This window comes from Gymnogyps californianus, chromosome 22 (genome assembly GCF_018139145.2).
Source record: "Gymnogyps californianus isolate 813 chromosome 22, ASM1813914v2, whole genome shotgun sequence".
NCBI lineage: Eukaryota > Metazoa > Chordata > Aves > Accipitriformes > Cathartidae > Gymnogyps > Gymnogyps californianus.
In genome coordinates, this window is record NC_059492.1 from 3,356,919 (window position 1) to 3,384,243 (window position 27,325).

The 27,325-nt window shown below is 64.1% G+C and overlaps 3 protein-coding genes across 3 annotated transcripts; all 3 read left to right on the forward strand.

Annotated features, from left to right (window-relative positions):
* The first annotated feature begins 1,496 nt into the window (after positions 1–1,496).
* LOC127025159 (peptide methionine sulfoxide reductase MsrA-like) lies at positions 1,497–4,436 on the forward strand. The gene is made up of 6 exons (XM_050909996.1): positions 1,497–1,569; positions 2,666–2,734; positions 2,868–2,987; positions 3,593–3,697; positions 4,031–4,137; positions 4,278–4,436. The coding sequence occupies exons 1-6, from the start codon at positions 1,497–1,499 to the stop codon at positions 4,434–4,436; spliced, it is 633 nt and encodes a 210-aa protein (XP_050765953.1).
* A 10,215-nt stretch (positions 4,437–14,651) lies between these two features.
* ID3 (inhibitor of DNA binding 3) lies at positions 14,652–16,006 on the forward strand. The gene is given in 4 exon segments (XM_050909949.1): positions 14,652–14,939; positions 14,942–15,147; positions 15,348–15,419; positions 15,633–16,006. Coding segments are annotated over 3 exon segments (375 nt in total). The 5' UTR covers positions 14,652–14,827; the 3' UTR covers positions 15,405–15,419; positions 15,633–16,006.
* Positions 16,007–20,547: 4,541 nt separating this feature from the next.
* On the forward strand, positions 20,548–26,556 carry LOC127024954 (cation channel sperm-associated protein 4-like). Its single transcript, XM_050909701.1, has 11 exons — positions 20,548–20,604; positions 21,319–21,387; positions 21,477–21,623; positions 21,993–22,074; positions 23,137–23,233; positions 23,523–23,643; positions 23,971–24,104; positions 24,309–24,405; positions 24,908–25,113; positions 25,425–25,587; positions 26,464–26,556. Exons 1-11 carry the CDS (start codon positions 20,548–20,550, stop codon positions 26,554–26,556), a joined length of 1,266 nt encoding a protein of 421 aa, XP_050765658.1.
* Positions 26,557–27,325: the final 769 nt, after the last annotated feature.

Below are 27,325 nucleotides of genomic sequence, written 5' to 3' on the forward strand. Positions count from 1 at the left end.
CCACCCCCCCAGCGCATCCCGCATCCCACCGGGAGCAGCCGCACTGCGCCGCCCGGGCTCCCCCCCCCCCCGCTCCCCGTGTGTCCCCCCCCCTCCCCGGAGCCCCGGGGGTCGTGCCCGGGCAGCACCGTGTCCCCCTCCCGCCGGGAGCAGCCATCGGTACGTGCCCCCCCCCCCCCGCATCGCCGTTACCTCGGTGCCCGCGGGGCTCCCCGGCCGGAGGAGGAGGAGGAGGAGGAGGAGGATGAAGGGCACCCGCAGGCAGAGCCCGGGTGATGGCAGCGGTTGGGGACAGGCCCCCAGGCAGAATGAGGGGGGGTGTGGGGGTGTGGGGGGGGTGTGTCCCGCGTGTGCGTGTGTGCAGGGTGTGCGTGTGGGGTTAACCCTTCCCTGCTCGGCCCCGGCACCCGCCAGCCTTGGAGGGGGGGGACACAGGGGACGGGAGCCCCCCAGGAAAATACTGGCACTTACCGATGCGGGGGGCTCTGGGTGGGCTCAAAGATGGACACGGTGTCCCCGTGTCCCCCTGCTCTGCCCCCCCCCCCCCCCACCCCGGGGTCACCCCTCGTCCCCCTGCCTGGGGCCAGGCTGGCGAGGTGGGGTGGGATGGGAGGGATGGGGTGGATGGGATGGGATCTCGGGGGGCAGAGGGATCCACCAAGGGGGGACCACGCGGCAGGCTATCGCCTGCCCGGGTCATGGCTGGGCAGTTATGGGGGGGCCGCTTTTTGGCATAGGGTCAGGTTGGGATTAAACCCAGCGGATTTGGGGACAATTCCTCGCACGGGCAGGTGAGCGGGTGGGGGATGCCCTCATGGACACCCCAAAGTGGGGATGGATTCGGATGCGGTGCTGCCTGCAGGCAGCGTGGCTCTCCGGGGGGGGGGGGTCCGGATCAGGCCCTGCCCTGCCCTGCTGAGCCCTCGGGCATCCCTGGGCAGAGATGAAGGGGCCGGACCCCCCACCCCACAACCCCCTCAGCCCCAGGGTGCTGGGTGCTGCCTGGGGGGCAAAGAGGGGGCTGGGAGGGACCAGCACCATGGGAAGGCTGGTTCTGTCCGGGGTGGCCTTGGGCACCGCCGGCCTCGTCTGCGTTAACGATTGACAGGGTGGCCGGACACAGCGGGACTCTGCCCGTCCGCCGGGATCACCCCCCGCCCCGGCCACCCCTCGCCACCCTGGGTCGGGGTTCATCGCCCCTGCCCCTGGTTCACACGCTAACACCCCCGGGGGTCCCGCAGGGGGGGGATTTTCCCCCCGGGGCCATGCACCCTGTCCCCTGTCACTGTGTCTCTGTGACAAAGCGGGACGACCCCTCCCGTGCCCCCCACAGTGACCCCGCTCCTGGGGCCAGGCTCTGCCTCCCCAGCCTCCTGCACCCTTCTCCCTCCCAGTGTTCCCAGTGTTCCCAGTGCCCCTCCCAGCACCCACAGCTCCCTCCTCCTAGTCCAAAGGTGCAGCAGGGCTCGGCGGGACGTCCCGTCTCTGCGGGGGCCATGCCGGGTGCTGGGGTGCTCCCCAGCCCCGCCGAGGCTCTGCCGGGCAGAGCCCAGAGGCTGCTGGTGGCAGGTACCAACACGGGCATCGGGCTGGGCTGGGGGCGGCGAGGGGGGTCCCTGGGGACAGGGAGGGGGGTGGCACCCTGCTGAGCCCCCCCCCCTCCCCCCCCCAGCACCCTTGTGTGGTTTTGGGGGGCTGCTCCGGGGGTGTCGGTGCGGGGGGATGTCGGTGGCCCTGTCCCCAGAGCAAGGTGGCAGGGAAAGGTCCAGGGCAGGGTGCTGGCAGGGCCGCATCGCTGGGGTATTTTGATCCCAGTGCCCCCCCACCTTCACCATCACCTGGACGTGTCTGGGGGTGCTGGGGGGGCCGGGCTCCTCTGTCCCCCCCAGGAACGCTGTAACCCCCTAGTTTGCTCACAGGGACCATCCTCACAGGGAACTTGGGGGGAACACAGAGGGTCTGGGAGCCCCGGAAGGAGGAGGGTGAGGAGCATGGAGGGTGTTCATGCTCCACAAGTGTCACGAGTGGCCAGGTCTCAGCTTCCCTTTGCTGCTGGCCGGGGGGGTGTCTGGGTGGCCGGTGCCAGCCCTGGCATTGCCCTCCTTAAACTCCCCTGGGACCCCCTGTGCTGGTATGGGAGGCCGGTGCCTGGGGGGCATCCTTCCCCCCCTCCCCGGGGGCCAGGGGAGGCAGTGGGAGGCAGTGGGACCGCTGTGCACACCTGCAGCAGGGGGGGGATGAAGATGGGGGGACGTGTTCGCCATGGCAACCGGTGGGGTTGCTAGGAGACAGCAGCCTGGGGGGATGGATGCCCACAGCTCCCCCCTCTCCCCCCCCCCCCCCCCGGTCTCCCCAGCCCTGGGCAGGTTGCCCCCAGCCAGAGCATCCTTGGGGCAGGGGGACATTCCCGGGGCAGGGGGGGCAGTGCTGGGCAGGGCACAGGGTACCAGCGCATCCCCAGGGAAGGGTGACAGCCCCAGGACCCCCACAGGGGCCAGGACAGGGTCAGGGTGACCATGAGAGGACATGGGCCAGAGGCCAGGCGGGCCAAGGAGCTGGAGGGGACGGGGACAGGGTCAGTGACTGCTTTTGGGGGGGGGACACAAGGTAGAGACGACAGCAGTTCAGGACAGGCTGGGGTCCTGACCCCATGTCCCCCCTGCAGCCACCCATGCTGTCAGCGGGAACCCCACGCTCCCACCTTTCCCAGCGGAGATGCAGACAGCGATTTTTGGTGAGTGGTTCCTCTGGTGCCAGGGAAGGGGGGTCCCGGCAGCCAGGGCTGCCCCCAGAGCCCCCCCAGCCCAGCTCACCCCTCCCCTGAGCGAGGGCAACCAGCTGCCCGCTCCCTGCCTGTCCCCCCGCAGGCATGGGCTGCTTCTGGGGAGCGGAGCAGCTCTTCTGGAAGATGCCGGGGGTCTTCTCCACCCAGGTGGGCTACGCAGGAGGCTTCACCCCGAACCCCACCTACGAAGAAGTGCGCACAGGTAACGAGGGGCTTCTCTCCTCCCGTGCTGTGACAGGGACCCCCCAATGTCCCCCGCACCCACGATGGGGCGATGTCCCCATCCAGCACCACAGGGGTGTCCCACAGCCCCTGCCTTGCCCTGGCCTGGGCTCCCGTGGGATGCTCTCTGGTGTCTGTCGGATGCTGATCCCCCTTGTCCCCAACCCCCAAACCCCCCAGCCCGGACAGACGGCTGCCCAGCTTATCTGGGAGACATTTTGCAGTGGATTAGCCATCTGCAGGAAATATTATCCCGGCTGCTGTCTCCAGCCAGGGATTTATCCCTGTGCAGGAGGGGGGCTTGGGCATCCCATCCCCACCAGGCACCCAGGGAAGGGGGTCTGGGGGGTCCTGGGGGGTGAGCAGATGCTGCAGCCCCTCCGTATCCAGCTCCCTCCCTCCAGCCCTGCTGACGCTCCTGCTTCGCACAAGTCTCACGAATCTGCCAGATCTCAGCTCCCAGCGGGAGGGTGCAGCAGCTGATGGTTGTCCCCCCCCCATCTCGGGGCAGCGGGAGGCTGGAGGGCAGGAGGCCACGGTGAGGGGCTGTCCCTGGTAGCGCTGCAGGGCTGGTTCTCGCCGCAGGGCTGACGGGGCACGCAGAGGTGGTGAGGGTCATCTTCGACCCCCGGAAGATCAGCTACGAGGAGCTTCTCAAAGTCTTCTGGGAGAACCACGACCCCACACAAGGTAGGGACAAGGTGCCGGGGCCAGGCAGTGGCCATGGGTCCCGCTGCAGCCCTAGGGCAGCCCTGGAGCCCTGATATGGGGGGGCTTAACCCCAAACGGGCTCCAACAGGGGTCCTTGGTATCTCCATCCCTTGGTGCTGGGTGCGGGGAGGCTCGCAGAGACTCCCCTCACCAACCCCTTTAGCAGGACCCCCCACAGCCAGCTCTGCAGCCATGCCTTGGCCCCTGTGCCTCAGTTTCCCCTGTCCATGGGTGAAGGCAGTGCCCACTGCACTGTGCCCGGTGGGGCCAGGGGGTGCCCCATAACCCCCTCCTGGGTGCTCCCCCCCCCAGGCATGCGGCAGCAGGAGGACCTGGGCACCCAGTACCGCTCCGTCATCTACACACTGGGCCCCCAGCAGCAGGCAGCTGCCCTCCGCAGCAGGGTGGCATACCAGCAGGTAGATGGGGACACCGGGACCCCCCTGGGGACACTGGCTGCCTCCCCCAGCCCCGGGGCATGGGGCAAACCCCTGCCCTGACTATGCCATGCTGTGGGGCAGTGGGATGGGGGGGGTCCATCACTATGGGACTGTCCTAGGAGCTGAGGGAGCAGCGGCGGGGGGACATCACCACTGCCATCGAGCCGGCCGGTGACTTCTACTACGCCGAGGACCACCACCAGCAGTACCTCCACAAGGTGCCCGGGGGCTCCTGTGGCCTGAAGGGCACTGGTGTCACCTGCCCCATCACACCCTGAGGGGCCACCTCGGGTACCTTGGCTTGTCCCCATGTCCCCGGCATTGCAGGCAGGGCGGGGTGCAGCAGCCAGCCCCACACCTCCCGGCCAGCCCCACACACTGCAGCTCCCCCGCTCCCCATTGCCCCGGCAGGATTAAAACCGTGTGCCCCCCACCCTGCCCTGTCCAGTCCCATGGGTAGCGTGGGGGCTATTTAGGCTGGGGGGGGGGACACACTTGCTGGGATGGGGAGGGACCCCCATGGCTCTGCCTCAGGGTGGGGGGGCAACGGGAGGGGCTGGAGGGCCCGTGGGGCTGCTGGAGCAATGGATGTGATGGTCTGAGGGGGGGTGAGGGCCCGTGGGGCTGGCGGTGCGGGGGGGGCCGTGTCCGTGGGGCTGGGCGGCTCCTGGGGCTGCAGTCCCGCGCTCTGCCGCCAGGGGGCAGTGCCGGGCCGCGCCCGCTCCCGCCCGCCAGGGGGCAGCGGCGGCGCAGGCAGGCTGCGCGCCTATACGGTACATACGGTACGTGCGGTACATACGGTACATGCGTGCGCACGGGGAAACGCGGCACGCAGGGCCTGTACAGGTATGGGTGGCACACGGGGACGGAGGGCACACGTGTGTGCAAGCGCAAGGGCACACATACGTACACCTACATGCATGCGCAGGGCCATACAGCTCACATGCATACGTATACACGCGTGCACAGGGGCATGCGGCGCACACAGGTACCCACGGCACACGTAGGTACGTACGTCATATGGGGGGGACGCTCTGTGGGGGCCAGGCTTGCTGCCTGCCCCCCTGCCTTTGGGGGATGCCCTGGGCCCCGTCCTGTCCCCCGTCCCCAGGCCACATCCCTCCTGTCCCCCGAGTCCCCAGACCTGCACCCTGGCCTGGGCAGAAGCGATTTGGGGAGCACGTTCCTCCCGTGTCCCCTCGCCCCGGCGCTGCAGTGACAGCAATGATGGACAGACCCCGTGCTGGCTCCCAAAGGGTTAACGGCCCCGATGAGCCCAGTTAGAGCCGAACTGGCCCCAGGTGTGTGCTGGGGGGGGGCAGGTTAAGAGGGGGAGCAGCTGGGGGGGCCCCACTGGTGGCAATGGAGGTGGCTGGAGCGGGCAGGTAGGCTGAGCATGGGGTTGTGTCACCCCTGCAATGTCTGCAGTGTCCCCGTCCTTGGGGGGGGTCCCTCCCCAGCAGCAGTGCGGTCTCCGTCCCCCCAGTTCTCAGGGGTACGGGGTCCCAGTGGCTGTGTCCCACCTTGTCCCCGGGCAGACTGGGCTTTGCAGGGGTGGAGGGACAGGGACGTGGGTGCAGGAAGCCCAGCTGCTCCCCCCTTCCCAGTTTTCCCAGCAAAAGCCCCCCCAGGCTCAACACCAAACCCTGCCCCCTCTTAAACCCTCTGCACCCCTTTGGGGGAGCGACCCCCCTGCTCAGGCACCCAGAGCCCCGTGCACAGCCCCCCCCCCCCCCAAGGTGATAAGAACATCTGCGAGGCTCACCCGTCCTTCTTCCTCTTGCCCTGGCTCCCCGATGGGTCCTGGTCCCTTTGGCTCGGGTACCCTCCTGGGTGGGGGTCCTAAGGCCACCCCCACCCATGACCCAGGCAGCCTGTGGGCCCCGTGCACCCACTCAGCACCCAGGAGCCTGGGCTGGGTCCGGCTGGGAACACCTCAGTGTCCCCAGGGAGGGTCTGTGGCTGGAAACCAGCCCGCAGGGGATGTTTTGGGGGTGTCATGATGTGTCCCCCCCAGGGCAGGGGGGTCCCTGTCTCAGTGTCCCCAGCACCTCTCTTGCACAGGCAGATTTGGGGGCTGGGTTTGGTGGATTTACAGTGAAAAGGCTGAGAAGAAATGAAAATAAAGCTGAAACCCCCCCAAAAGGTTGTCAAGGGTGAGTGAAAGCCGAGAAGTGAGATGCAACTTTCGGGGGGGGGCTGAGGGGGGTGACAGCGCCCGGGGGAGCCCCTGGGTGCCCCAGGTGCCACATGCCAGGGACCTCCCGACCCGTCCTTGGCCAGCGCTGACATCCCAGCTGGGTGCTGGGTGTCCCCTCCAGTTCCAGGGATGGATGCGCGGCTGGGTGCTATCCTGTTCCCGTATCACAGGGTGCGAGCCGAGCCCGGCGTGGGGCTTGTCCCCAACCCCGCAGGGGGGGGGGACACGACACGGGGACGTTTTTTTTTTAGAAAGTGAAGTTCTCCGGGTCAACGGAGAGTGAAAAAAATAAATAAAAGCAGAGAGAAAGCAAGCGCAGGTCGGCTTCCGGCACCTGGCCCCGCAGCTGCCGCACCGCCTGGCTTTGAAGAAGGAGTTAAAGAAGAACGAAACAGGGACAGGGGACAGGGGACCCTGGCCTTCAGCCTCACGCCCCGGCATCCTCCTCATCCCACGGGATGGTGCCGGGGAGGTCGTGGGCACCCCGGTGGGGTTTCATGGGGGGAGATGGGTGGGATGGAGGGTGCCCAAATCTGACGATTTGGGGGTTGTTCTTTTTTTTTTTTATAAATCCCCAGCTGCTGGAGTCAGGGGATGGGACCAGGAGAGGGGTCAAAGGATAGGGAAGTGCAAGAAGACATCCCTTGGGATGATGTGCCTCCCCCCGCTGCCCAGGCAGCCTGCCCAGGGGACGGGAGGTGACAGCCGTATCTCCCCGGGGTTTATCACTTAGGCTGTGACAGGCACGTGGGCTGTGACAGGGCTGGGGTGTCCCGGGGGACGGATCCTGCCCCTGCGACCCCATCCCCACTCGCCGAGGGTGGGTGCGTAGCCAGGATTGCACCCACCGGCCGCTGCTTCGCCCGCTCCCGCCCCTGGGTTCCACCATCACATCTCTCTCCATCACCCCCCCCCAGGGATTTATTTATTGCCCCCCCGATCCCCCTGGGGTGCAGGATGGGGCCAGGAGGGCTGGAGCCCCCCGGGGAGGATGGGGTGATGTTGGATTCTCTGATATCCATTGGGATTGAGCCAGGTCTGAACTGTGTATTTGTGTGTGCCGGCGTGGAGAGGCAGGATCTGTCCCCAGGGTGCTGGGGGTGGGGGGGTGGGAATAGGGTGGGCAGAGCTGGGGGTGGGGGGCACAGGGGCACCCATCCCTGCAATAGGGACAGACCCTTCGGGTCAGGCTGGATTTGGGGGAGGGAGGTGGGGTGGGTGGTGATGGGGGGGGGGGAGTGGGGGGTTTAAGGGACCGTGGTGGGTGGGTGGGGGAGGCTGTGTTGGCGTGTCCCCCCAGAGACTGAGGGGCAGCATGGGGGGGGCTCCCACAGCTCCAATGGGTTTGGAGGAGCACTGGGACGTACTGGGGGGACAAGCCTCCTGTCCCCCCCTTTCCTGGATGAGGCCTTGCAGGGATGCAGCTCAAGGAGAGGAGATGGGGGGGGCCCTTCTCGTGCCCCCCCCCCCCCCCCCCCCCCCTGCCCCTCACCTGGCACCTGCTCCGGCGGATGGAAACTCTGTGTCAGAGGAAGCGGGGAGGGGGCCATGCTCCCGGCCGGGGTGGGGGGGGGACACCCAGCTGTCCCCCACCAGTGCCTGTACCGGGGGGGGGGGGGGGGGGGCTGAGCTGCCCCATCCCCCGGCACAGCTGGGATGAGTTGGGCAGGTCTCAGCCCCCCTTTGTCCCCCAATTTTGCTGCCTGACACATTTCACCTCCTGCTTAAACCCAGCGTGACCGAGCAATCCAAGGGGGGGGGGGGGCCAAGCTGCAGCTCCCCATCCCCAAACCCATCGCTGACTCCCTCCCTGCCTCAGTTTCCCCACTCAGGGTCTGAAAAGCGGCTGCTTCACCCCGCTGGGGCTGGAAAGCCATGATCCATGGCTGGAAAGACATGGTTCAGGGCTGGAAGGATGCGGTCCAGCCCCGAACCTCCGCCAGCATCCGAATCCCACGGGGATGCTCGGATCCCATTCTGAGAAAGCGGGGTGGCGGGGGCGCGGGGGCCGGATGAGCGGGGAGGTCGGGGAGGGGATGCTCACGCGTTATTTATACCGGGGGAGGTATCTGCAGGGCTCTTTGCCGAGCGAACAAAATAACAATTCAGGCAGGTTTGAAAAGCGCCGAAACCACGACAGGAAACCCAAATTGTACAAATGCAGATGTGAGTGGAAAAAGCTCTTGAGCTGGTTGCTCTGGCTTTCACCTTCGCTAAAAATAAAGCTGCCTTATTAGGGGCCGATGGGGGCCGAGATAAAGCATCTTCCCTCCTCCCCCCCCCCTCCGTGTTTTTCCGTGGGGGGGGAGGTGGGGGGGTTGTTCCACGCGATGCCGTGGGACGTGGCTTTCCGGCCGGGTCAGGGGTGGTGGGGATGGATGGCTGGGCCAGGGGCTCGTGTTGTTTTTTTGGGGAGGATCTGGGGGGTTTTAGGGTGCTGGGTGGGGGGGGGTCAGGTTTTCGGCAGGGGAGGGGTTGCTGGGGACGGTATGATTCGGGGCTGGGCAGCGCAGGGTGGGGGGTGTGATGAGTTGTAACGGTCTCTCTGGGTGTAACGAGGCAGCCTGGCAAAGCCACATCCTGCAGCGCGGCAGGACCCGGGGGGAGGAATTTGGGGGGCTGAGAAAGGGAGGGATTTTGGGGGGGGTGCTGGGGGGGAACAGCAAAAACCCCTCCCGGGACCTGCCCACCCCCACAAAACCCAGGCTGGGCTCCCCTTCCCCGTGCCTCAGTTTCCCCTCTCCGGATCATCCCAGGTTGGAGCACCCCACCTTTGGGAGAGGGGGGCTGTGGTGGAGGCGGTGCCAGCTTTGGGTGCCTGCTGCCCCCCCCCCCCCGCCCCCCCCCCCCCCCTCCGCCGCACCCCGGCCCCGGGAGGATATCGTGGGAGGCGGGAGGCGCTTCGCTTGCCACCCTGGTGGCGGTGGCAGTGGGGCCCGGGCTCCTCTGAGTCACCAGTGTCCCCACACCTGCAGCGGCCGGGAGCTGCGAGTAGGGGTGCTCACACCTGCAGCCTTCGCGCCCCCCCCCCTCCCCAAGCCCCATCCCATCCTCCTCCTCCTCCTTTTGCAGGGGAAATGATGGATGCAATGGGGTGGGGTGGGGGGGAATCAAAAGGGTGGAGGGAGAAGGGGACAGAGCAAAGAGGGGGGGGGCTGAGCGCCAAATTGTGGGTGCACCCGCAGCGGTGGCACAGCACCTCGGCACCCACCCTGCTGGGGGCACCCACATGTACCCATAGACCCCTCCCCCGGGCCTGTGTGTGTGTGTGGGGGTCTCATGGCACAAGCTGGCCTTACCCCATGGTCAGCCTTGGCCCTGTTGGGGTAACATGGGGGTGTGATGCTCCAGCCCCCCAACAGCACCGGGGATGCCCCAAAAGGCTCAAAGGGGGGGATAAGACCCCCCAGGGGTGCAGATGGGACACAGGGGGCTGCTGCAGTGTCAGGCCTAGGGTGGGCACTGGGGTGGGGGGGAAGCGGGGGGCTCCGGCCGGCCTTGGGGGGAGGCCGTGAGAACGGCAGCCGGGGCCTGGGGGGGGGGGGCAGTGCAGGAAGCGCCGGGGGGGGGGCGGCCGCTCCCGGCTCCCCCAGATGCGCCCGTGAGATAGGGCGGCAGGAAGCAGCTGCGGGGAATCCCGGCGCTGGGAACGGCCACTGCCGCCCGCCCGACGCCCCCCAGGCCTGCGGGACCCCCGGCCCCGCTGCCTCCCCCCGCGGCGGCCGGGTACCACCCGGGGATGCTCCGAGTCTCCCGGCCTCTCTTCTCCGGGGGGCTGGGGGTGCCCAGGGTTTGCCCTGGAGAAGCGGCTCTGCTTCCCCGGAGGAAGCCGCGGTTCCCTCTGGCCCTGCCGGTGCTGCAGGGGATGGAGCTGGAGCCCCGGCCCTGCCTCGGAGGGGAGGAGGGGGTCTGGGGAAACTGAGGCACGGCTGCTGGCTACTGATCAGGCTGGGCAGCTGGCCCAGGCTGGGGTCATGGGCTCCCTCCAGAGGGATGTGTGTGCTCCTCTCCCTCCCCTGGGTGCTCTGGAACAAGGTAACACCTCCCTGCGTTCACTCTGGCCCCTAATGATACCCAGCAGGGAGTGCCCTTCAACCTGCAGTGCTGGGCGCTGCCTGCAGGCTCGGTCCGGCCGGGTTCCCCCTGAGCGGCTGCGGGATGGGATGCTCAGTCCCTGCCTCTGGCACGGGGGCCAAAGGGGGTTCCCGGGGCTAATCCCCTGCACAAACAGCTGCACATTCCCCGGGGCCGGATCCAGTCTCCTAGTGACAGGCTCAGAGCGGGGCTCACTGCCCCTTTTTGGGTGCCTGCTCCTGGCACTGCCGCTCCTTAGTTCCCCCGCAAGTTTTCCCCACATTCCCTTCCCATCCTGCGTGGCACGGACTGGAGCCTCCAGCGTTGTCTGGCTCTTGCGGTTCCTGCGGTGGGTGAAGGGGTAAACTGAGGCACGGGGCAAGGCAGGGTGGGCTCCTTCCCACGCGGGCTGCTGTCAGCCTCGTGTCGCTGATGTACATCCATCCAAGTCCGGCAGCTCCAATTTATAATCCCGTTTATCCCAAAACACCCCCAAATCTGGGACATCACGGCCCAGGACAGGGCTGTCACCACGGCCATGGGAACCTCAAGGCAGGCCGGGTTTGCCAAACCGCGCTGGGGCCTTTTGGCATGTCCTCCGTGTGACCAACAGCCGGAGAGGGACCATGATGCCCATCCCTGCCTGTCCCTGCCTGTCCCTGCCTGTCCCTGCCCGTCCATGCCCATCCATGCCCATCCGGGAGCACTCGGCCCCAGCGCGAAGTGGGGCGTAGGGAGAGCCAGCACCCTGGGGAGGAGCACGGTTACCAAACCTCACCGCGCGGCACAGCCCAGCGTGGCACCGGGCTGCCTCCCCGTGCTGGATACGGCCCTGGGGACGAGGTGGGAAGGAGAATTCAGAGTTGGTTTAAGGAGCCAGAATCCCTTTTTCCCCTTGAGCATCCATCCGGATTTCTTCTCCAGTGCCGAAACTCCCTCGGATCGCTGCCGTGCCATGCCGTGCCATGCCGTGCCGTGCCATGTGGATGCCCAGGCTGGGTGGTTGGCTTGAAGCATCTCCAAAAATCGATGGATTAAAGCAGTCGCTCTGAGCTCTCGCTCCCACGTTGTGCCGAGCCGGAGCATGGCTGGCCGCGTCCCCCAGCTTCCCTCGCTCCCGAAGGATCCTGAGGGTCTCCGAAGATCCCAGGGAGACAGGATTTATACCCCAGCCCTATCCCGAAAGCGAATCCAGATGACCCCTGGGGAAGAGCCCTTCCCTTTGTAGCTGCCTTGGGCGCTCTGCCACGTCTCCGTTCCTCCCCTCTCCCGTCCAAATCACTTCCCCGCAGCCAGCGCTTCCAGGCAGCCTCTGGCTTCCAAAACACAAGAAATTCCCCCAAAAATGTCGGTGCTGTCCCCCCAGGAACACTGGGACCCCCACGCTCACCCTCCCTGCCCTGCAGCAGCCGGGCTGAATCCGGCCCCTTCCACTCCGCTTTACGTCCTTCGCATCCTGCCACCTGTACCGACTTATTTAAGGAAAAAAAAATAAATATATCAAACCAAACCCAAGCCCGAGGGGTGGACTGGGGGGGGGGGGGGGCAGCTGCTTGTGACCCCCCCCCACGAAGCGTGACAAGCTGTGGGGACCTCCACAGATATTTGCAGCGCGGGCAAATCGCATGGGATTAACGACCCATCCCCGGGAAAGGGGGAAAGGTTGCCGGGACCGATGGCCGAGCTGTAAGGGGGGGGGACACGGTCACCCCCCCGGGGGACATGGAGAGGCTTTGCATTGTTTTGGGGGGCCGGGTAAACCCCAGCTCCCACTCCTTCTCCTCCTGTTTTTATTTTTTCTTTTAATAAAACACCCAGTGTGGGCCCTTTTCACCATGAAATCATCGCACTCCGGAGCATTCGCGCTCCCTTCCTCCCCCCTTTTCCCTCCTCCGCGCCAAGAAATCCGCTCCCCCCCCCACCCCGCCCAGCCGCGGAGCGAGGACACCCCAAACCCCGAGCCGGCGGCGGGACGTCACCCCAAAATTGTGAGACACCCCCCCACACACACACACTTAGGACCCCCAGAGAGGTGACCCAAAGCTGGGGTGATGGGAAGAGAAAAACATCCCCGCGCTCCCATCTCGCTCGCGCGCTCGGGGTACCCCAGAATCGCAACACCCCCCACACCCCCACACCCCGAAATTTCGAAGCGGCGTGGCCATGGTGGTGGTGGGGGGGTGTGATTGAGGGGGGGTGTGTGGAGGGGGGGGGGGGGGGGGGAAGGTTGCCTTGGCCACGCATCCCTGTGTGAATGCATGACGTGCACAGGGCTGGCGCCAGGCTGTCTGGGGCCGGGAGTTAGATCAACACAGCTGGAGGGCCCGGGCCACAGCTGGGCAAAGGCAGCGGGTCCCGCCGCCCAAGCAGGGCCTGTGGGAACCGCCGCCAACAAAACCCCCCTGCAAACAAAAGCTCTCCTCCCCCCCCCCCCAACACCCCCACCCCCCCAAGCAGCCTTTCAGCCCCCCCCCCCCTTCTGCCCCCCTTGGGAAATGGGGAGCGGGGAGCGGGAGGGGGGGGACACCCGGGCATGGGAATAAGCAGGGTCAGTGGAGACGGTGCTTTGGGGATTTGGGGGGGGTGGGGGGGTGTCCCTTAACTGGGTAAAATGCATTTTGGTGGGTTGAAAATAGTTTTTAAAATGTTTTGTAATTTAAAAAAAAAAAATAAGTTCTTAATTTTTTTTTTTAATTTTAAATTTTTTAAATTATTTTTTTAAATTTTTTTTCTTGTTTTTTTCAGGGGGGGGCCTGGTTGTTGCCGCTTGCCGCGGAGCAGGTTAATGAGGGTAGTTATGGCTCTTCCCAAGCCGCCACCTTTCACAGGGAGGCGATTTCCCAGGAAATTCGGGGGGGGGGGGGGGGGAGGGGGGAGAAAAGAAAAGACAAAAAATAATCCAACTCAAAAACTGGCTGCGTGCTGTTTTGGGGGGCCATCGAGCAGCTCCTGGGCTGGGAAAAAAGCGGGGGGGAGCCATTGCCCCCCGGCCTGTGGCCCCCAGACCCCCGGGGGGGGGGGGGGTTGCAAAGGAGGGAAACAAAACCCAGCACCACCAAACTGGGATTTGGGCAGATCTGGAAGAAATTGCTGCTGTGGGCAGGCATAATTTGGTCCAGGTGCCTCTGCCACCCCCCCCCCCCGCACCCCCCATTAGCTGGGACCCCCGGGGTCCCAGGGTGCCCCCCACTATCTCAGCTGTAACATCCCCTTCCTGCACTCAGCCCCCCCATAACCAAACCCCATGGAAACCAAGATGGGGCCGGGGGGTATTGCCCCTTGATTTTAACAGGGATTCGCAATCTGGGTGTTGTGGGATCGTGTGTGTCCCCCCCCGGACCCCTCCATGTGCCACCGCCACCCGCTGCAGTGACACCCGTGGGCACTGGCCACCCCAGATCTCTCTCTCCGGCTTTGGGCTTTTTGAGGCAGCGATGGTTTGAAGAGGGGTGGGTGGGGGGTGTTTGCCTTCATCCCCCCCCTCATCGCTTCTACTGAAATACCCCCCCATTGCCTAGAAATCTCCTCTCCCCCCTCTCCAAAAAAAAAAAAAGAAAAGAAAAGAAAAAAAACCTCCAGGCCTCTCGCAGTCGCTGACCTAAATCTGGTTTCTCCATCGTAACCTCAGTTTTACCGCAATTAATTTTTTTCTGCTGGTCACAAGATAATTCCTGACGCCAGAAAGTCTGGAGGTCAGATGAGAAGCGGATTGAGGAACAGGGCGGCACTAATTTCCTTACGAGATCGCCCGGTAAAAACGGGGCCCGGGGGGGGGGGGGGGGGGGGAACCCCCCCATCGTCCTGCCTAAAAATAAAGGGGAATTCACTGGGATCTGGTGGGGCGGGGGGGGGGGGGCAGTTTGGGGGAGGCTGAGGTTGGGGTGTCCAAGGGGTTTAGGGGGGGGAATCCCCCCGCCAAGGGGGTGGTTTTGGGGTCTGGCTCTGGGGTGGGGAACCTGCGTGGTCGTGTCCGTCCCCCCCCCCCCCGTGGGGCCACCCCGGCCACCAAGGGTCATTTTTTGGGGGGGGGGGGGGGTAGGGGGGGGTGGTGCCTCTCGCTTCATTTAGATGCAAAGGTGGGGTTTAAGGCTTCATTTACATAAAAGGGGGTGTGGCTCCCGCCTCTTTTGCATGCAGGGGCGGGGCCCCGCGGGCTGCCTATATAATGGGCGGCGCGGGGCTGCCCCCTCCCTAGTGCGCCAGCCAGGTCCGAGGGGTCGGGGCTACGAGGGCTGACGGTCCCGGGGCTCGGTAGTCCAAGCTTTGGTGGTCCCGGTGCTCGGAGGTCCTAGCAGAGCCCCAAGCCGTCGCGGCACCCACGGACGCGACCAGGCATTTTTTTTCCCCCTCCCCCCCGGCCCCCTCCTGCATCCCCAGCCGAGCTCTAAGCCCACCATGAAAGCCATCAGCCCGGTGCGATCCGTGCGGAGCTGCTACGAGGCCGTCTGCTGCCTCTCGGAGCAGAGTCTGGCCATCGCCCGGGGGAGCAACAACAAGAGCCCGGCCTTGGAGAGCCCATGAACTTGCTCTACGATATGAACGATTGCTATTCCAAGCTGCGGGAGCTGGTGCCGGGCATCCCGCAAGGCACCAAGGTGAGCCAGGTGGAGATCCTCCAGCATGTCATCGACTACATCTTCGACCTCCAGATCGTGCTGGAGGAGGGGGCCAAGGGCCGCGACCCCTCCTCCGAGGCCACCCTGCTCTCCCTTAAGGTAAGGGCTGCTGTGGGTTGGGGGGGTGTGTGTGGATATGTTGGTTGGGGTGGGGGGGACATGTCGGGCTGGGGGTGATGCAGGGGCACGGATGCGTTGGGGGGGGGTTGGGGGGGTGGTCCTGGCGCGGTGGGGAAGGGGGAGGGATGGGGACCGCCCGCCGCCGGGGTGGCCCTGAGCCCTGTCCCCGCTCTCTGCAGGCGGCCGAGCTCGCCTCTGAACTCTGCTCCAAAGACGAGAGAAGTTTGTGTCACTAACGGCTCCTCCATCAGGTGAGTGTCCCCCCCAATCCCCCCCTGCACCCGCATCCCCAGGGGACCGATACCGGCCCCGATGCAACCCGCTCCCCCGCCTCCCCCCGCTTCGGGCGACCCCCAAATTCCCATCCCCAAACGCAGAGTTACCACAACACTAATTCTATTTTTTTTTTCTTCCTCCCTCCCCCCCCCCCCCCCCTTCTTTTCTCTCCTCCCGGTGCCAATTAGCAAACAGGCAGCGAGTGTCGGTTCCTGGTTCGTTATCAGCCGGAGGTAAATAGCAGCTTCCTCCGTGGCGCCGGGCTGTCTGCGACCTACCGGCCCCGGCATCGCCTCCCCCGGGCCCGGGCACCGCAGGCGGGGAGCGGCTGGTCCCGACCCCCCCCCAATCCCTCCACCGCCAGCATCTTCCTCGCCCCCCCCCCTCCTTCCCTTCCCTCCCCATGGAGCGCAGCATCCCGGCTTTAGCAGGACTTTGGACCCGAACCTAAATGAGAGACCTTTTTTTTTTTTTAATGATAGACTGATGAAGAGGCGGTTGTCTGTATATTTTTGGATTATAGCAGCGAGTCCTTTTTTGAAAGGTGTTTAATGGGATGGGGAAGCGGGGGGGGAAGAGGGGGAATTAGGGGGTTTTGGGGAGGGAGGGGACATCCTCGAGTATGAACCAAACTCTCTGGGGCCGCGGCCTCGTGTATTGTGCAGCTCTATACTAGAGTATAACGTTTTGTACCTTTTGTGCAGGAAGGTGAATTTCTGCGAACATGCCTTGTACTTGCTTTATAAACTTTTTATAAAAGTTACCGTTTTTACATAATAAAAAAAAAAACCAGGTCATTTTGAATGTGTTTTCCCCATCCCTGGGGTGGAGGGAGCCGGGGTGCACCCATGGGTGGGAGAGCAACACCCTGGGGGTGGGAGCCCCTGAAACCTTCTCGCCGATTGTAACTTCTAGGGTTACGGTAGGAATCTCATTAATTGTTTAATAGCTTTGAAATGTCAGCTCAGGTATGGGAGGAATTAACCCTAGGCTGCTGTCTCCCGGCTGAGGTGTCTGCCAGCTATTTTGGGTGCTGCTCTGCTTATCTGATATGGAAGGAGTGAAGACGCTGCCGAGCCCCGGGGACCATCTGGAGGTGTAGCTGGAGCCCTGGGAGGCGGGGAAAAGATGCTTTTTTTTTTTTTCTTCCAGGGGTTTCCACTCTCTGCCTTGCAAAAAAAAAAAAAAAAAAGGGGGCTGCCTGGTGCCCTGGGGCTGGAGTTGAGCTTCTCTTGGGCTGGAAGGGGTGATGCTGCTCCCCCAGGCTAGCCCCCCCCTCCAAGGGAAGGGGAGTTTGTGGGCTGCAGCTGCCCTGGCTCTAATTGGGGCTGCTCTGAGCCTTGCAATTCCTCAGGTGGCATCCACACTGCACACCCCTGCCTGGCCTGGAACTGCCCCCCCCGGGGGGCTGAGGGGGGGGGGGGCAGTACCCCAGGGAAGGGGTGTTGGGGGAGCAGAAATGCCTGTCCCTCCCCTTGGATTAATGCTGTGGTTTCCTTTGGCCCTGGAGCAGATGTGACCTGCCGGCTGGCTGGGCTGCGGAGCCCTGTGGCTGCAGCACAGCTGGGCCAGATCCTGCTCCCTGGGGAAGGTGCTGGCCTGCCTGTAATCGGGGTCAGAGCTGGCTGCTCTGCCTGGGGTGAAGTTAAAAATCCCCCACCTGTAGCACCATCTTCTTCATCCCCTGTGCTGGGCTCTGGCTTTGCTGCCGTGGGTGCTCACCCTGTGGCATTGGGGTGTCCTCGGGGTGCTGCAGCCTCCAGGTGAGCTGGGTCAGGGGCTGCAAGATGGGAGGAGGAGGAAGAAGGCAGGAGGGGTCTTGGGGCACAGGGTCATGCAAACCTTTCCCCACGTGCACCAGCTTCAGCCCCCATCACCGTGATGGCCAACGTGAGCTCGGGGTGCAGCCAGCACCCACCAAGCACCCCTTGTCCGTGGGCATTTCCACGGGGAAAAGTAGCGCGTGGGGCATCTGAAAAGCAACAGCAGGTCCAACAGGATCAGGAACCCCTGGGAATATTCCTCCTTCCTCCCAGCCTGATGTCCCTGGGCTCCCCGAGGGCAGGTTACCCTCTGGCACCCACGGGTGGGGTGGGATGGGGTGACACGGGGCTGTCCCGGTGCGGTGGGAGGCAGGTGAGGGTATCCGGCTGGAAACCACTGCTTCTGGGAACCGAGCTGATGTTATCCTAACGGCTAAAAATAGGCTTTTGCCATCTCCACTGGCTTTTAGGTTGGGAGGAAAAGCCGAGGGGTGGGTTAGGGGTGAGCGGCCCGATGCTCACCCCCGGTGTCGTGGTCCTCCAGCTGTGCCAGTGCCAACGTGCTAAAGGGATTCAATTGGGATGGGTGGGAAAAGCACCCTGGGAATAAGCCAGGGGACGGGGATGGGTCTCGGTAGCTGCAAAATGGGGTTCCCCATGGTGTGAGCACCCTGGCTTGCAATGGGTCCCCCAGCTGGGGTGATGGCGGTGGAGATTCCAGACCCGTGGGAGTAGTTAATGAGCCCAGTTTGGGGCTGGGGTTACTGGGAGAAGTGGGGACAGGCACTGGTGGGGTGGGAGAAACCAGTCCTGCTGGGGTTTTTGGGATGGAAACGGCACTTGAGAGGCGGAGAGGGACTCCTGGCCTGGGGGAACGGAGGTGGCCCCCTGTCCCCGTCCCCTCGCCGGGGGGTCAGGGCAGGGGATTCCCTCGGCCAAGGCCGGGGGCTGTGGCTCCCCGGGGCCCCAGGGCTTGGCAGGGCGAGGGTTTGGCACTGGCTCCCAGGAAGCCTCCCAGGGCCGTCGCCTCCTCCCCTGTGCCGGATGGATCCCGGCGCCTTTCCTGGAACAGCCGCCCCGCTGTTCCCAGGCCCTGGGGATGGCCGGGGATGGCACAAGCCTTGCGTGGACCCCCAGCCTGGGCTGTGGCGTGATGCCGACGCTTTCCTTGGAAATCCTGATTTAAAAAAAAAAAAAAGAAAAAAGAAAAAAAAAAAAAAGAAGAAGGGAAAAAACACAACTAAAAATAGATGCCGTTGCCCTGCTGGGGCTGGGATTTACCTTGCGGGGCAGATGTAGTGCAAGAAATGCCCCGGCCCCCCCCCCCCCCCCCTCCCCCCCCGCTGAACAAACTAGGCTTTGCTTTTATCTTCCCAACTACGTTGCATGGGTGCAAAAAGAGGATGAGGAGAGCCAAAAAATAACCCAGGGGGGGTGAAGGCCAAGCGTCCCCCAGCCGCTGTGCTGGTGGCCGGCCTGGCCGGCTCGCTCGCCTCTTGGCAAGAGCGGGAGTCTGATGCAATCGGCTGCGCTGACGGAGGCCGCGGTTCCCCACCTGTATTTGCCATTGTGTGCCCGGAGCTGTTTGCAGGTGTTTGCTGGCGCCGCACTGTCTGAGCCGCACTTCCCTCCTCCTCCTCCCGCTGCCTGCCCCGGCCAAGGCCTGGGCCCCCCCCTCCGCCCCCCCCCCCCCCCCCCCCCCCCCCCCCCCCCCCCCCCCCCCCCCCCCCTTCCCGGCTCCCCGCCACCCCGGCTCCCCGCCAGCCGGCCGCCGCCTCGCTGGGACGGATGCAGCGCTCGCACACGCGTGGCCTTGGGCGGGCGTGCACGGCTGGGCGCGCTCCCGCGTGGGCTTGGGTGCACGTGGGTGCGCTTGCAGCCTGCGCTATGTGCGTGCGCTTAGCGTGTGTGCACTTCTGTGCACATGCATGGATGCGTGCACACGCCTATGTGCACTTACATGCCTGCAGGCACACGTGTGCCTATGCACACTTACACACAAGCATGCACTTGTGCACACACGTGCATTTGCATGTGCATGCAGGCGCTTACACACACGCTTACGCACACGAGCAGACATACACACCCCAATGAGGGTATGCACACGTGTACACATGCACGCTCTGGCAGACACACATGTGCACACACACCCACAGCAAGGCACCAGCTGCACACGTGCTCCTCCAAGACACGTGTGTGCACACATATATATGCACTAATGCACATGGGCTGTAACGGGGGTGCAACACACACGTGCACCCCCTCCACAGGGGCACACACATGCACACACGTGCACACATGCACACACACATGCATGCACGCACACATGCATGCACACGCATGCACACCCCAACCCCGCCAACAGGGACATGCATCCACACGCGGGCACACGCACAGCACCCCAAATCCAAACACGCAGCCCCCCCCCAGCACCTTGGCCCCCCACCCCGGGCGCCATGGGTTTGCTCCCAGCCCTGGAAGCCGCCCTCCCCAGGGGGGACCCTGGGGCCCTTCCAGCTCCTCCCGGCCCCGGTGATGGTGCCGAGGGGCCGGAGCCCGGCCTGACTCCATGGGTGGGGATGAGTCAGGGCCGCCGGTGTATTTTGGGCTCTGCTGGGGATGGCACCCAAACAGGCCCCACGCAGCCCGTTGGCCCCATCCTGCCCGGCACAGGGCGTTCCCGGCACCCTCGACACCCTGCTCATGCCTCGCCCTGCTCCAGTTCCCACGCCAGCGCTGAGTGGGGAAACTGAGGCACGCTCAGGATTTCCAGTGTGGGGAAAGGGTGAACAAAACCCCAGCCTCCTCCACCACCCCCAGATTTCCTCTGGCACCCTCCACCCCAGAGGCTCCTAATTGCCGGGCCAGGAGGGCTCATCCTGCAAAGCGAGCCATGGTGGAGCTCAGCACCCCCTTGGCTGGAGCTCCTGGGGGTGCTATGGGATTGGGGGGGAGCTATTCCTGCCCCTTCCCTTTAACAGGGAACAAACAGGGTTGTCCCCCCTCATTTTACAGGTGGGGAAAGCAAAGCCCCCTCCCCACCTCGCTGGAGACCACCCAGCATCCTGGCAGCCACCCTGCATGCTCCTGCCAGCACCTCGCCTTCCCTTTCCCACGGGTGACATCCGGGCTCTGTCCCACGGAGGGACCAGGGCTCCCCACGCGGCTGAACACAGCCCCAAAATTTGCCAGGGCTGGGGCTGTGGGAAGAAGAAGGCTGGAGCAGAGGAAGGCAGGCTCGTTACTGCTGGGTTTTAATTAACGAGGGGATTTGGAGCACGGAGCTTTGTGATGGGCTTGATTACCCAGAGAGACCTGAACCACTGACACCCATGGGGACATGGTGGTAGACCCATGGGCTCTCCTGGGGGTGGCCCTGGCCGTGGGTGAGGATGGGGTGGGTGATGGGGGAGCGTTTGGGGGACGGATGCGATGCGAGGAAGGTCATCCCAGTCGTGGGGCTGAATCAGCAGAGAAACCTGTTTCTCCATCCACAAAAAATTGGGGCCTTTGGGTCCCTGAGCTCCCCCCGTGCCTCAGTTTCCCCATCTGTATAGAGGGAAGTGGCTGCAGCTCCAGGAAGCAAACTGGGACAGAGGAGGGGCACTGCTGGGATAACTGGGAAAGGCCCATGCTGATACTGGCCCAGCCTGGCTCTGGGAGCGCTGGCATGTGTCGCTTGTCCCCTCACCTTTCCCTGGCTGCACAGGGACACTGAAGCCACCACTGTCCCTCTGATTTCAAACTGGAGCCAGACCAGTTTGGAAGACTGAGTCCCTGTTAACCTCTCTGCCTCCACAATGCTCCTCTGGGCCTTTCCCCCTTCCATGCCCCCCCGCCTTGCTGGGGAGAAGCAGTGATGTCACAGGGCATGGAAACGTGATGTCACGCATTCTGCTGCTCCTTGGAATGGTGAGGTCACGCTGCAGCGGGTGCCCGGGGCTGCTGCCAGCACCCACCATGGCTTCTCTGCACAGAAGGGTGAGGGGGCTCTGCTGTCACCCCGGGCTGGGGGGGAGCTGGGGGGGGGGGGAGCCAGGTCTGGGGGGGGACAGATCCATTGTACTGCCACCAGGGCCTGCCTGACCGTCTGTCCCCTCCCTGCCACCAGCGCCAGCGGGAGCCGGACACGAAGCCGCACCGGCTGCTCATCGACTTCAGAGATGTGGTGTGCAGTGAGGTGGGGTGGGCGATGGGTGCCGGACCCACAGCCCACCGGGACAGCGGGGACACCCCGCCTGGGCTCCCCACCCTGCCTTCCCCCTCCAGGACCCCTGGGAGCACAAGGAATACATGGCCAGGGTAGGGGTGGGCCGCCTGGTCACCCACCCTGCTGTCAAGCTCACCCTGTGCGTGCTCATCGTCATCAATGAGGTGTTGATCGCCAGCCAGACCCCCACGACGCTGCCCTGGGGCGTGAGTGCCGGCTGCGCCCACCACTGCCTGCCACTGCCCCTTCCCGCTCCCTCGCCTTTTCCCCGGCCCTTTTGCTGCCTCCGGGATGGATCCATGAAACCCCGCAGCCCTGCTCGACGGCAGAGAGCTGCCCCAACGTGGTTTCTTCCCTGTGAGCTTCGTGCATGGGGAGGGGGTCACCATGCTTACATCTGGGCAGTGAATTCATCCATACTAGCCACTGGAGAATCCACAAGGCTTTGTATTTTACACCCAACGTGGGTCCGATGGGAGAACCTCAGCTGGTTTCCCAATGGGCCATTGCCACGTGTCCCTTGGTCCTGCCCTGCGGCCCGGCAGTGCTCTCGCCTCCTCCTCTTCTCCCTCCAGTTCCAGTTTTGGCTGAGCTATATCACAGACAGCGTCGTGCTGGTGGCCCTGGTCACTGAGGTCCTGCTCAACTGGCTCAGAGGTTTCTGGCTGTACTGGAAGGTGGGAGCTGTGGCGAGCCGAGCTGGAGGCCTTCAGCATCTCTCCGTCCCTGTGTCCCTCCATCCCTGAGTCCCTCATCCCTCCATCTCTGCATCCCCCGTCTCCCTCCCTACATCCCTTGTTCCCTACATCCTTCCGTCCCTAAGTCCCTCCATCACTCCGTCCCTCCATCTCTGCATCCCTCCATCCCTCTGTCCCTCCATCCCTGTGTCCATCCATCCCTGCATCCCTCCATCCCACGGTCCCTTATCGGCTTCGGCCGCGGCGGCCCGGGATGCCGGTGCGGGTGCCGGTGCCGGTGCCGGGGGGGGCCGGGGCGGTGCGGGCCCCGCCGCCGCGGCTCGCTGCTGCCGTCTCCAGGGGAGAGGAGGAAAAGCCCGGCTCACCGCCGGCCCCGCCGGGCTGCCGGCAGCCGGGCTGCGGGGCGGCCCCCCCGGGAAGGACCGGGACCTCCTCCGGTGCCCGCCCTGGCAAGGACCGAGACCTCCTCCGGTGTCCCCCCTGGGAAGGACGGGGACCTCCTCCGGTGTACCCCCCGGGAAGGACCGGGACCTCCTCCGGTGCCCCCCCCGGGAAGGACCAGGACCTCCTCCGGTATCCCCCTGGGAAGGACCGAGACCTCCTCTTGGTGTCCCCCCAGGAAGGACCGTGACCTCCTCTGGTGTCCCCCCAGGAAGAACCGGGACCTCCTCCGGTGCCCCCCCTGGCAAGGACTGAGACCTCCTCTGGTGTCCCCCAGGAAGGACTGGGACCTCCTCCGGTGTCCCCCCAGGAAGGACCAGGACCTCCTCCAGTGTCCCCACCCCAGGCGCAGGGCCGTTTGGCGTTGGGGCTGCTGTGCCTGCTGGCCACCTGTGCTCGGCTGGTGGCCCATCACCTGCTACCAGGCCAGTTGTGCCCCCCCGGGCAAAGCCATGGGGTACATGCACCCCTTGCAGCCCCCTCTCCCCTGTGGATGTTCCTGGAGGAGGAACATGAGGGGAAGGGCCCTCATTTGGGGTCCACAAGTGCAGCCTCAGCCCCCTGCTCCTCTGCCCGCAAGATGGCTGGAACACCTTCAACTTCTTCCTCATGGTCTGCCTCATGGTGGGGCCCCTGATCCCCAAGCTGAATGTCCAGAAGATTTTCCAGATCCCGAGGTGAGCGAGGGCAGGGGGTGCCGTACCCCAAAGCCTCTGGTGTCCCCGTGTTGGTCTGAGCAGAGATACTGTGGCCCAGGCGTGGTGCCCCCATCCCACGTGCTGGATCTGCACTGGGAAAGGCAACGTCATCGCTTGCTTCTTCACCCACACTTTTTTACCCTGGTTTGGGGGTGCAGTGCAGACCCTCCCCAGACCCTCAGGGGAGAGGCCAGGAGGGGATCCAGGTCTCCTGGCTCCTTCCCCCGCCGCGGTCAGTGCAGTGATGGGATCTCTCGCCTTGTCCCAGGCTGATGAGGCTGCTGCAGGTCCGCAGGCTGGTCGAGGGGCTGGCCAGGGTGCTTCAGGCCATCCTCAAGGTCATCCCCGACCTCTGCAACATCAGGTTCATCCTCTTTATCTCCATGCTGGTAAGCGGCCGGGAAATACCTGCCTGGGCTGGGAGCATCGGCTTGGGGAAGCATCTTGGCCAACGGGGTCCAGCGCTGGCCACGGCACCTCGGGGACCGTGGGGACAGCAGGTACAGAGCCAGCAGCAGGATGGTCCTTTCCCACCATGTTGGTCCATCCCACCTCTCCGGCAGGCTTGAGGATGCTGGAGCATCCCAGCCTGAGGATGAGGAGTTTGGCCAGACCCTGCTCATGCTAGGGAGCCCCAGTGCTGGGGGTTGGAGGATGCTGAGCATCCGTCCCAGCGTGGGGAAGGTGCTGGGACCCCCATCACTGTCTCCATGCAGATCTTCTCGGCGCTGGGCATCATCCTGTTTGGCAAGGCTGTCCCGGCCCATTTTGGTGACGTGGGGAAGGCCCCGTACTCGTTCTTCACCTGCATCACGCTGGACGGCTGGCTGGACATCTACGAGGCCTTCCAGTGAGCACGCAGCAGGGTGTGAGCCCACCACGGGGCGGGGGCTTGGGGATGGCTGGGGCTGAGCTGTGTCCCCCCACCCCAGGAGGGATGTGGGGCACATGGGGGGGGGTCCTTCCTCATGGATGCTGAGAGGCTCCCTTGGGGCTTGGTGCTGGGGAGGTGGCCACCACCAACCGTCAACCAGATGGTCCCTGTCCCCAACAGGGAAGAAGGGCAGACCCTGAAGATGATGGCGGCCATTTACTTCATCATCTTCGTCACGAGTGAGGCCTTCATCTGCGACAACCTGCTGGTGGCCATGGTGACATCCAGCCTGTAGGAATCCCTTTTCACCCATGCCAAGGAGGAGCGGAGGGAGCAGGGGCCCAGCTCGGAGGAGAGCCAGGACCAGGCAGCCAGGGCAGGCTGGCTCTGTGGGCAAGGATGGGCAGAAAGCATCTGTCAAACCCACCCTGAAAGGGCCGTGTTTTGGTGGTCCCCTGTAGAGATGGCCTGGGTGGAGAAGAGCTGCATGGTTCTTCCTCCCCAGCCAAAAGCTAGGAGAATTTTGATAAAATGGATGTTTCTTACAGAAAACATCAATGGGAGAAGGGGAGGAGGCTAGAAGTGGAGATTTTCCAGCAGTTTGAAGCTGGTTGTAGCAGAGATCTGCATTTTGCACCCACCATCAGCATTTAAAGGCCAGGATTTCCATCTCCGTAATGCTGGACTCCGGGCTTGGCTTGTTTGATGACGAGGGTTGGTCCTTGCCTGCAGCCAGCGGAGGAGAGGACATAGCCACATCGCTGTGTTAACCCTTTCAGCTGGACGGCGGAGAAGCCAACACGGACCCTCAGCTCAGCCCGAAGGTGATGGGGGACAGGGTCTCCATGTACATCTCCCAGGGCCTGTTCACCTACAGCAGGTTGGGCACGCTGAGCGAGGAGATCTCGCATGAAGTCCAGCGCCTCTTGGAAAGCAGCAAGGAGAGCATCAGAGAGTACAAACAGATCCGTGAGGAGCTCAACGTGTGAGACCTGCTGCAAACCTCCTTCCTCTTTGCTGGCTTGGTCGTAGGGTGGATGGGGTGGAATCAGCCCATTTATACACAGCCAAGGCAACACCTCTCCGGAGAGAGCTGTCCCTTTTGGGTTGGGGGGCTGTCACCCATCTGGAGGCATTGGTGTCACGGGGAGATATCAGCCTGTGGCTTCTGGTGTGGGAGAGGACTTTGCTGGTGGAAAGTCATGGCTGGAAAGCCTGGAGAAGGCTTATTGAGCAGGTATTAAGTACTGTGGGTGGAAGGGTGCTCCTAACTCCTCCCTTGGCTGTGTCTCCCAGCGTAGTTGAGGAGGTGAGGGCCATCGAGTTCAATGTGGCGCAGGAGCACGAGCTGATTCAGCGGGAGTTTCTCTACACCGCCTTCTTGGACAGCCCTTACCCCAGCGAGGTCACCTTGATGATGTGTGGGGACATCATCTCCACTTTGTCCAAACTGGAGGAGGTAGGGGCACAACCTGCCAGCCCGAGCCCCCAGAACCCGGGCCCTCCCCGTACCTCAATGTCCCTGTCCCTGTCCCAAGGGTCACCCAGCTGAAGCCAGCCCAAGGCAGCCAAGCGACACCGATTTATCCACCCTGCCGGGCACGGCGTTCTCTTTGTGCGCCGAAATGGAGACAGCAGTTGCCTTCTCCCTGTAGGGGGGAAGAAGATGAAGGTCTGGGTGGGTTGAGCTGCCAAGCTCGGCCGTGCTCCTGGCAGAGGGACACGGTGCCCAGCCGCGCGGTGGCTTTACTGCTGCCAGGCTTTTTGTTCTGCCTCAAAGCCCTTGCATGGTAGGAGGCAAATGTCTGTCCTGGATCGGAGGCTCCTGGCAAATTTTTGGGTGTCCCCCCCCCGCAAGCTGAGTTGGAGTCTGGAGGTCTGGTGTCCATCCTCATCCACAGCAGAGGCCACGGTGCTGGTGTGTGTGTCTGTCCGTCCATCTGTCTTCCAGGAGGCTTCTTTGCAAGAAAGTCCATCTCTGCACCTGAACATCCCCATCCCAGACCTGGACATGAAGTTGCCTTGTGCTGGGGAGGAGGTCGACGGAGAGGAGAACGATGGAGAGGAAAGAACGGATGGAGGGCAACCAGGTGATGGAGAGGAACCAGGTGATGGAGAGGAACCAACCGCCACGGCTCGGTGGCCTCAGCAGGATTAAACTGTAGCTCAGCTCCGTGGCCGTGGTGGCCTTTTACTGGTCCCAGTAAGACTCGGAGTTGCCCTCATTCAGGGATTCGCCATTGCCTTCGTGCTTTCTGCCACTGCTGCACCCTGAAACACCCCGTGGGCCAAACTGGGCGCCCTTCACCCCCTCTTTCTCCCTCCCCTTTGCCAGAAAGACTTGGTGCACCCCAAGAACACGTGGTGGGTGGCCGATGGCCGGGACTGGGGACAGTGGGTGGTGGGTTGGGTGAGCTGCTGTGAGTGAACCAGGGGCCAAATCTGCTGACGCTGAGTCCCTCGGAGGTCCCTGCCCCCCCAAACAGCGCCAACCCCTGCCTGCTCCCTGCCTGCGGGGGGCAGTGCTGCCAGGCAGCCTCTGGCTGGAGGACCCCAAAATGTTTTGTCTCCCAACCAGATGCAACCCCCCGCAGCCCGGGTCCCTGCAGCTGGGGACGGGGGGACGATGGGGATGGTGGGGGTGTGTCACAGCCCCCCCACCAGATTGGGGGGGGGTGTCCTTTAATAAATAAGTAATTAGTAAAAAATCAGTCCCAGTCCCGATCGCAACCCCAATGACCCCCACTGCCATCCCAGGCGCCCCCCCCAGCAGGTGGTCCCAAGAGGCCCCGCCCCTGCTTTGCATACAGGGCCCCGCCCTCCCTTTCCGCCCGCCGCCGCGCGGCGGCCCCTTTAAGGCCCCTCCCAGCGCGGCGCCGCTGGCAGCTGCGGGGGGGAGGCGGGGCGGCGGCAGCGGCAGCCAATCAGCGCGCGGCGTTTTCCGCGGGAAATCCGAATTTCGCGGGACGGAGTTTGGCGCTTAAAAAAAAAAAAAAAAAAAACGAGAAAAAAAAAAAACCACCCCGAGAAAAGGAGCGATCGGGGCCGGGCGCGATCGGGCAGGAGCGGAGCCGGGTGCGGAGGGCACCGGGCCGAGGCGGGGCCGAGCTCCGGGCCGCCCCGGCCCCATCCGGCCCGAGCGCGGGCGATTTTTGGGGCCAAAGGCGGTTTTTTCTACCCGGTTTTGGTGGGGCCGC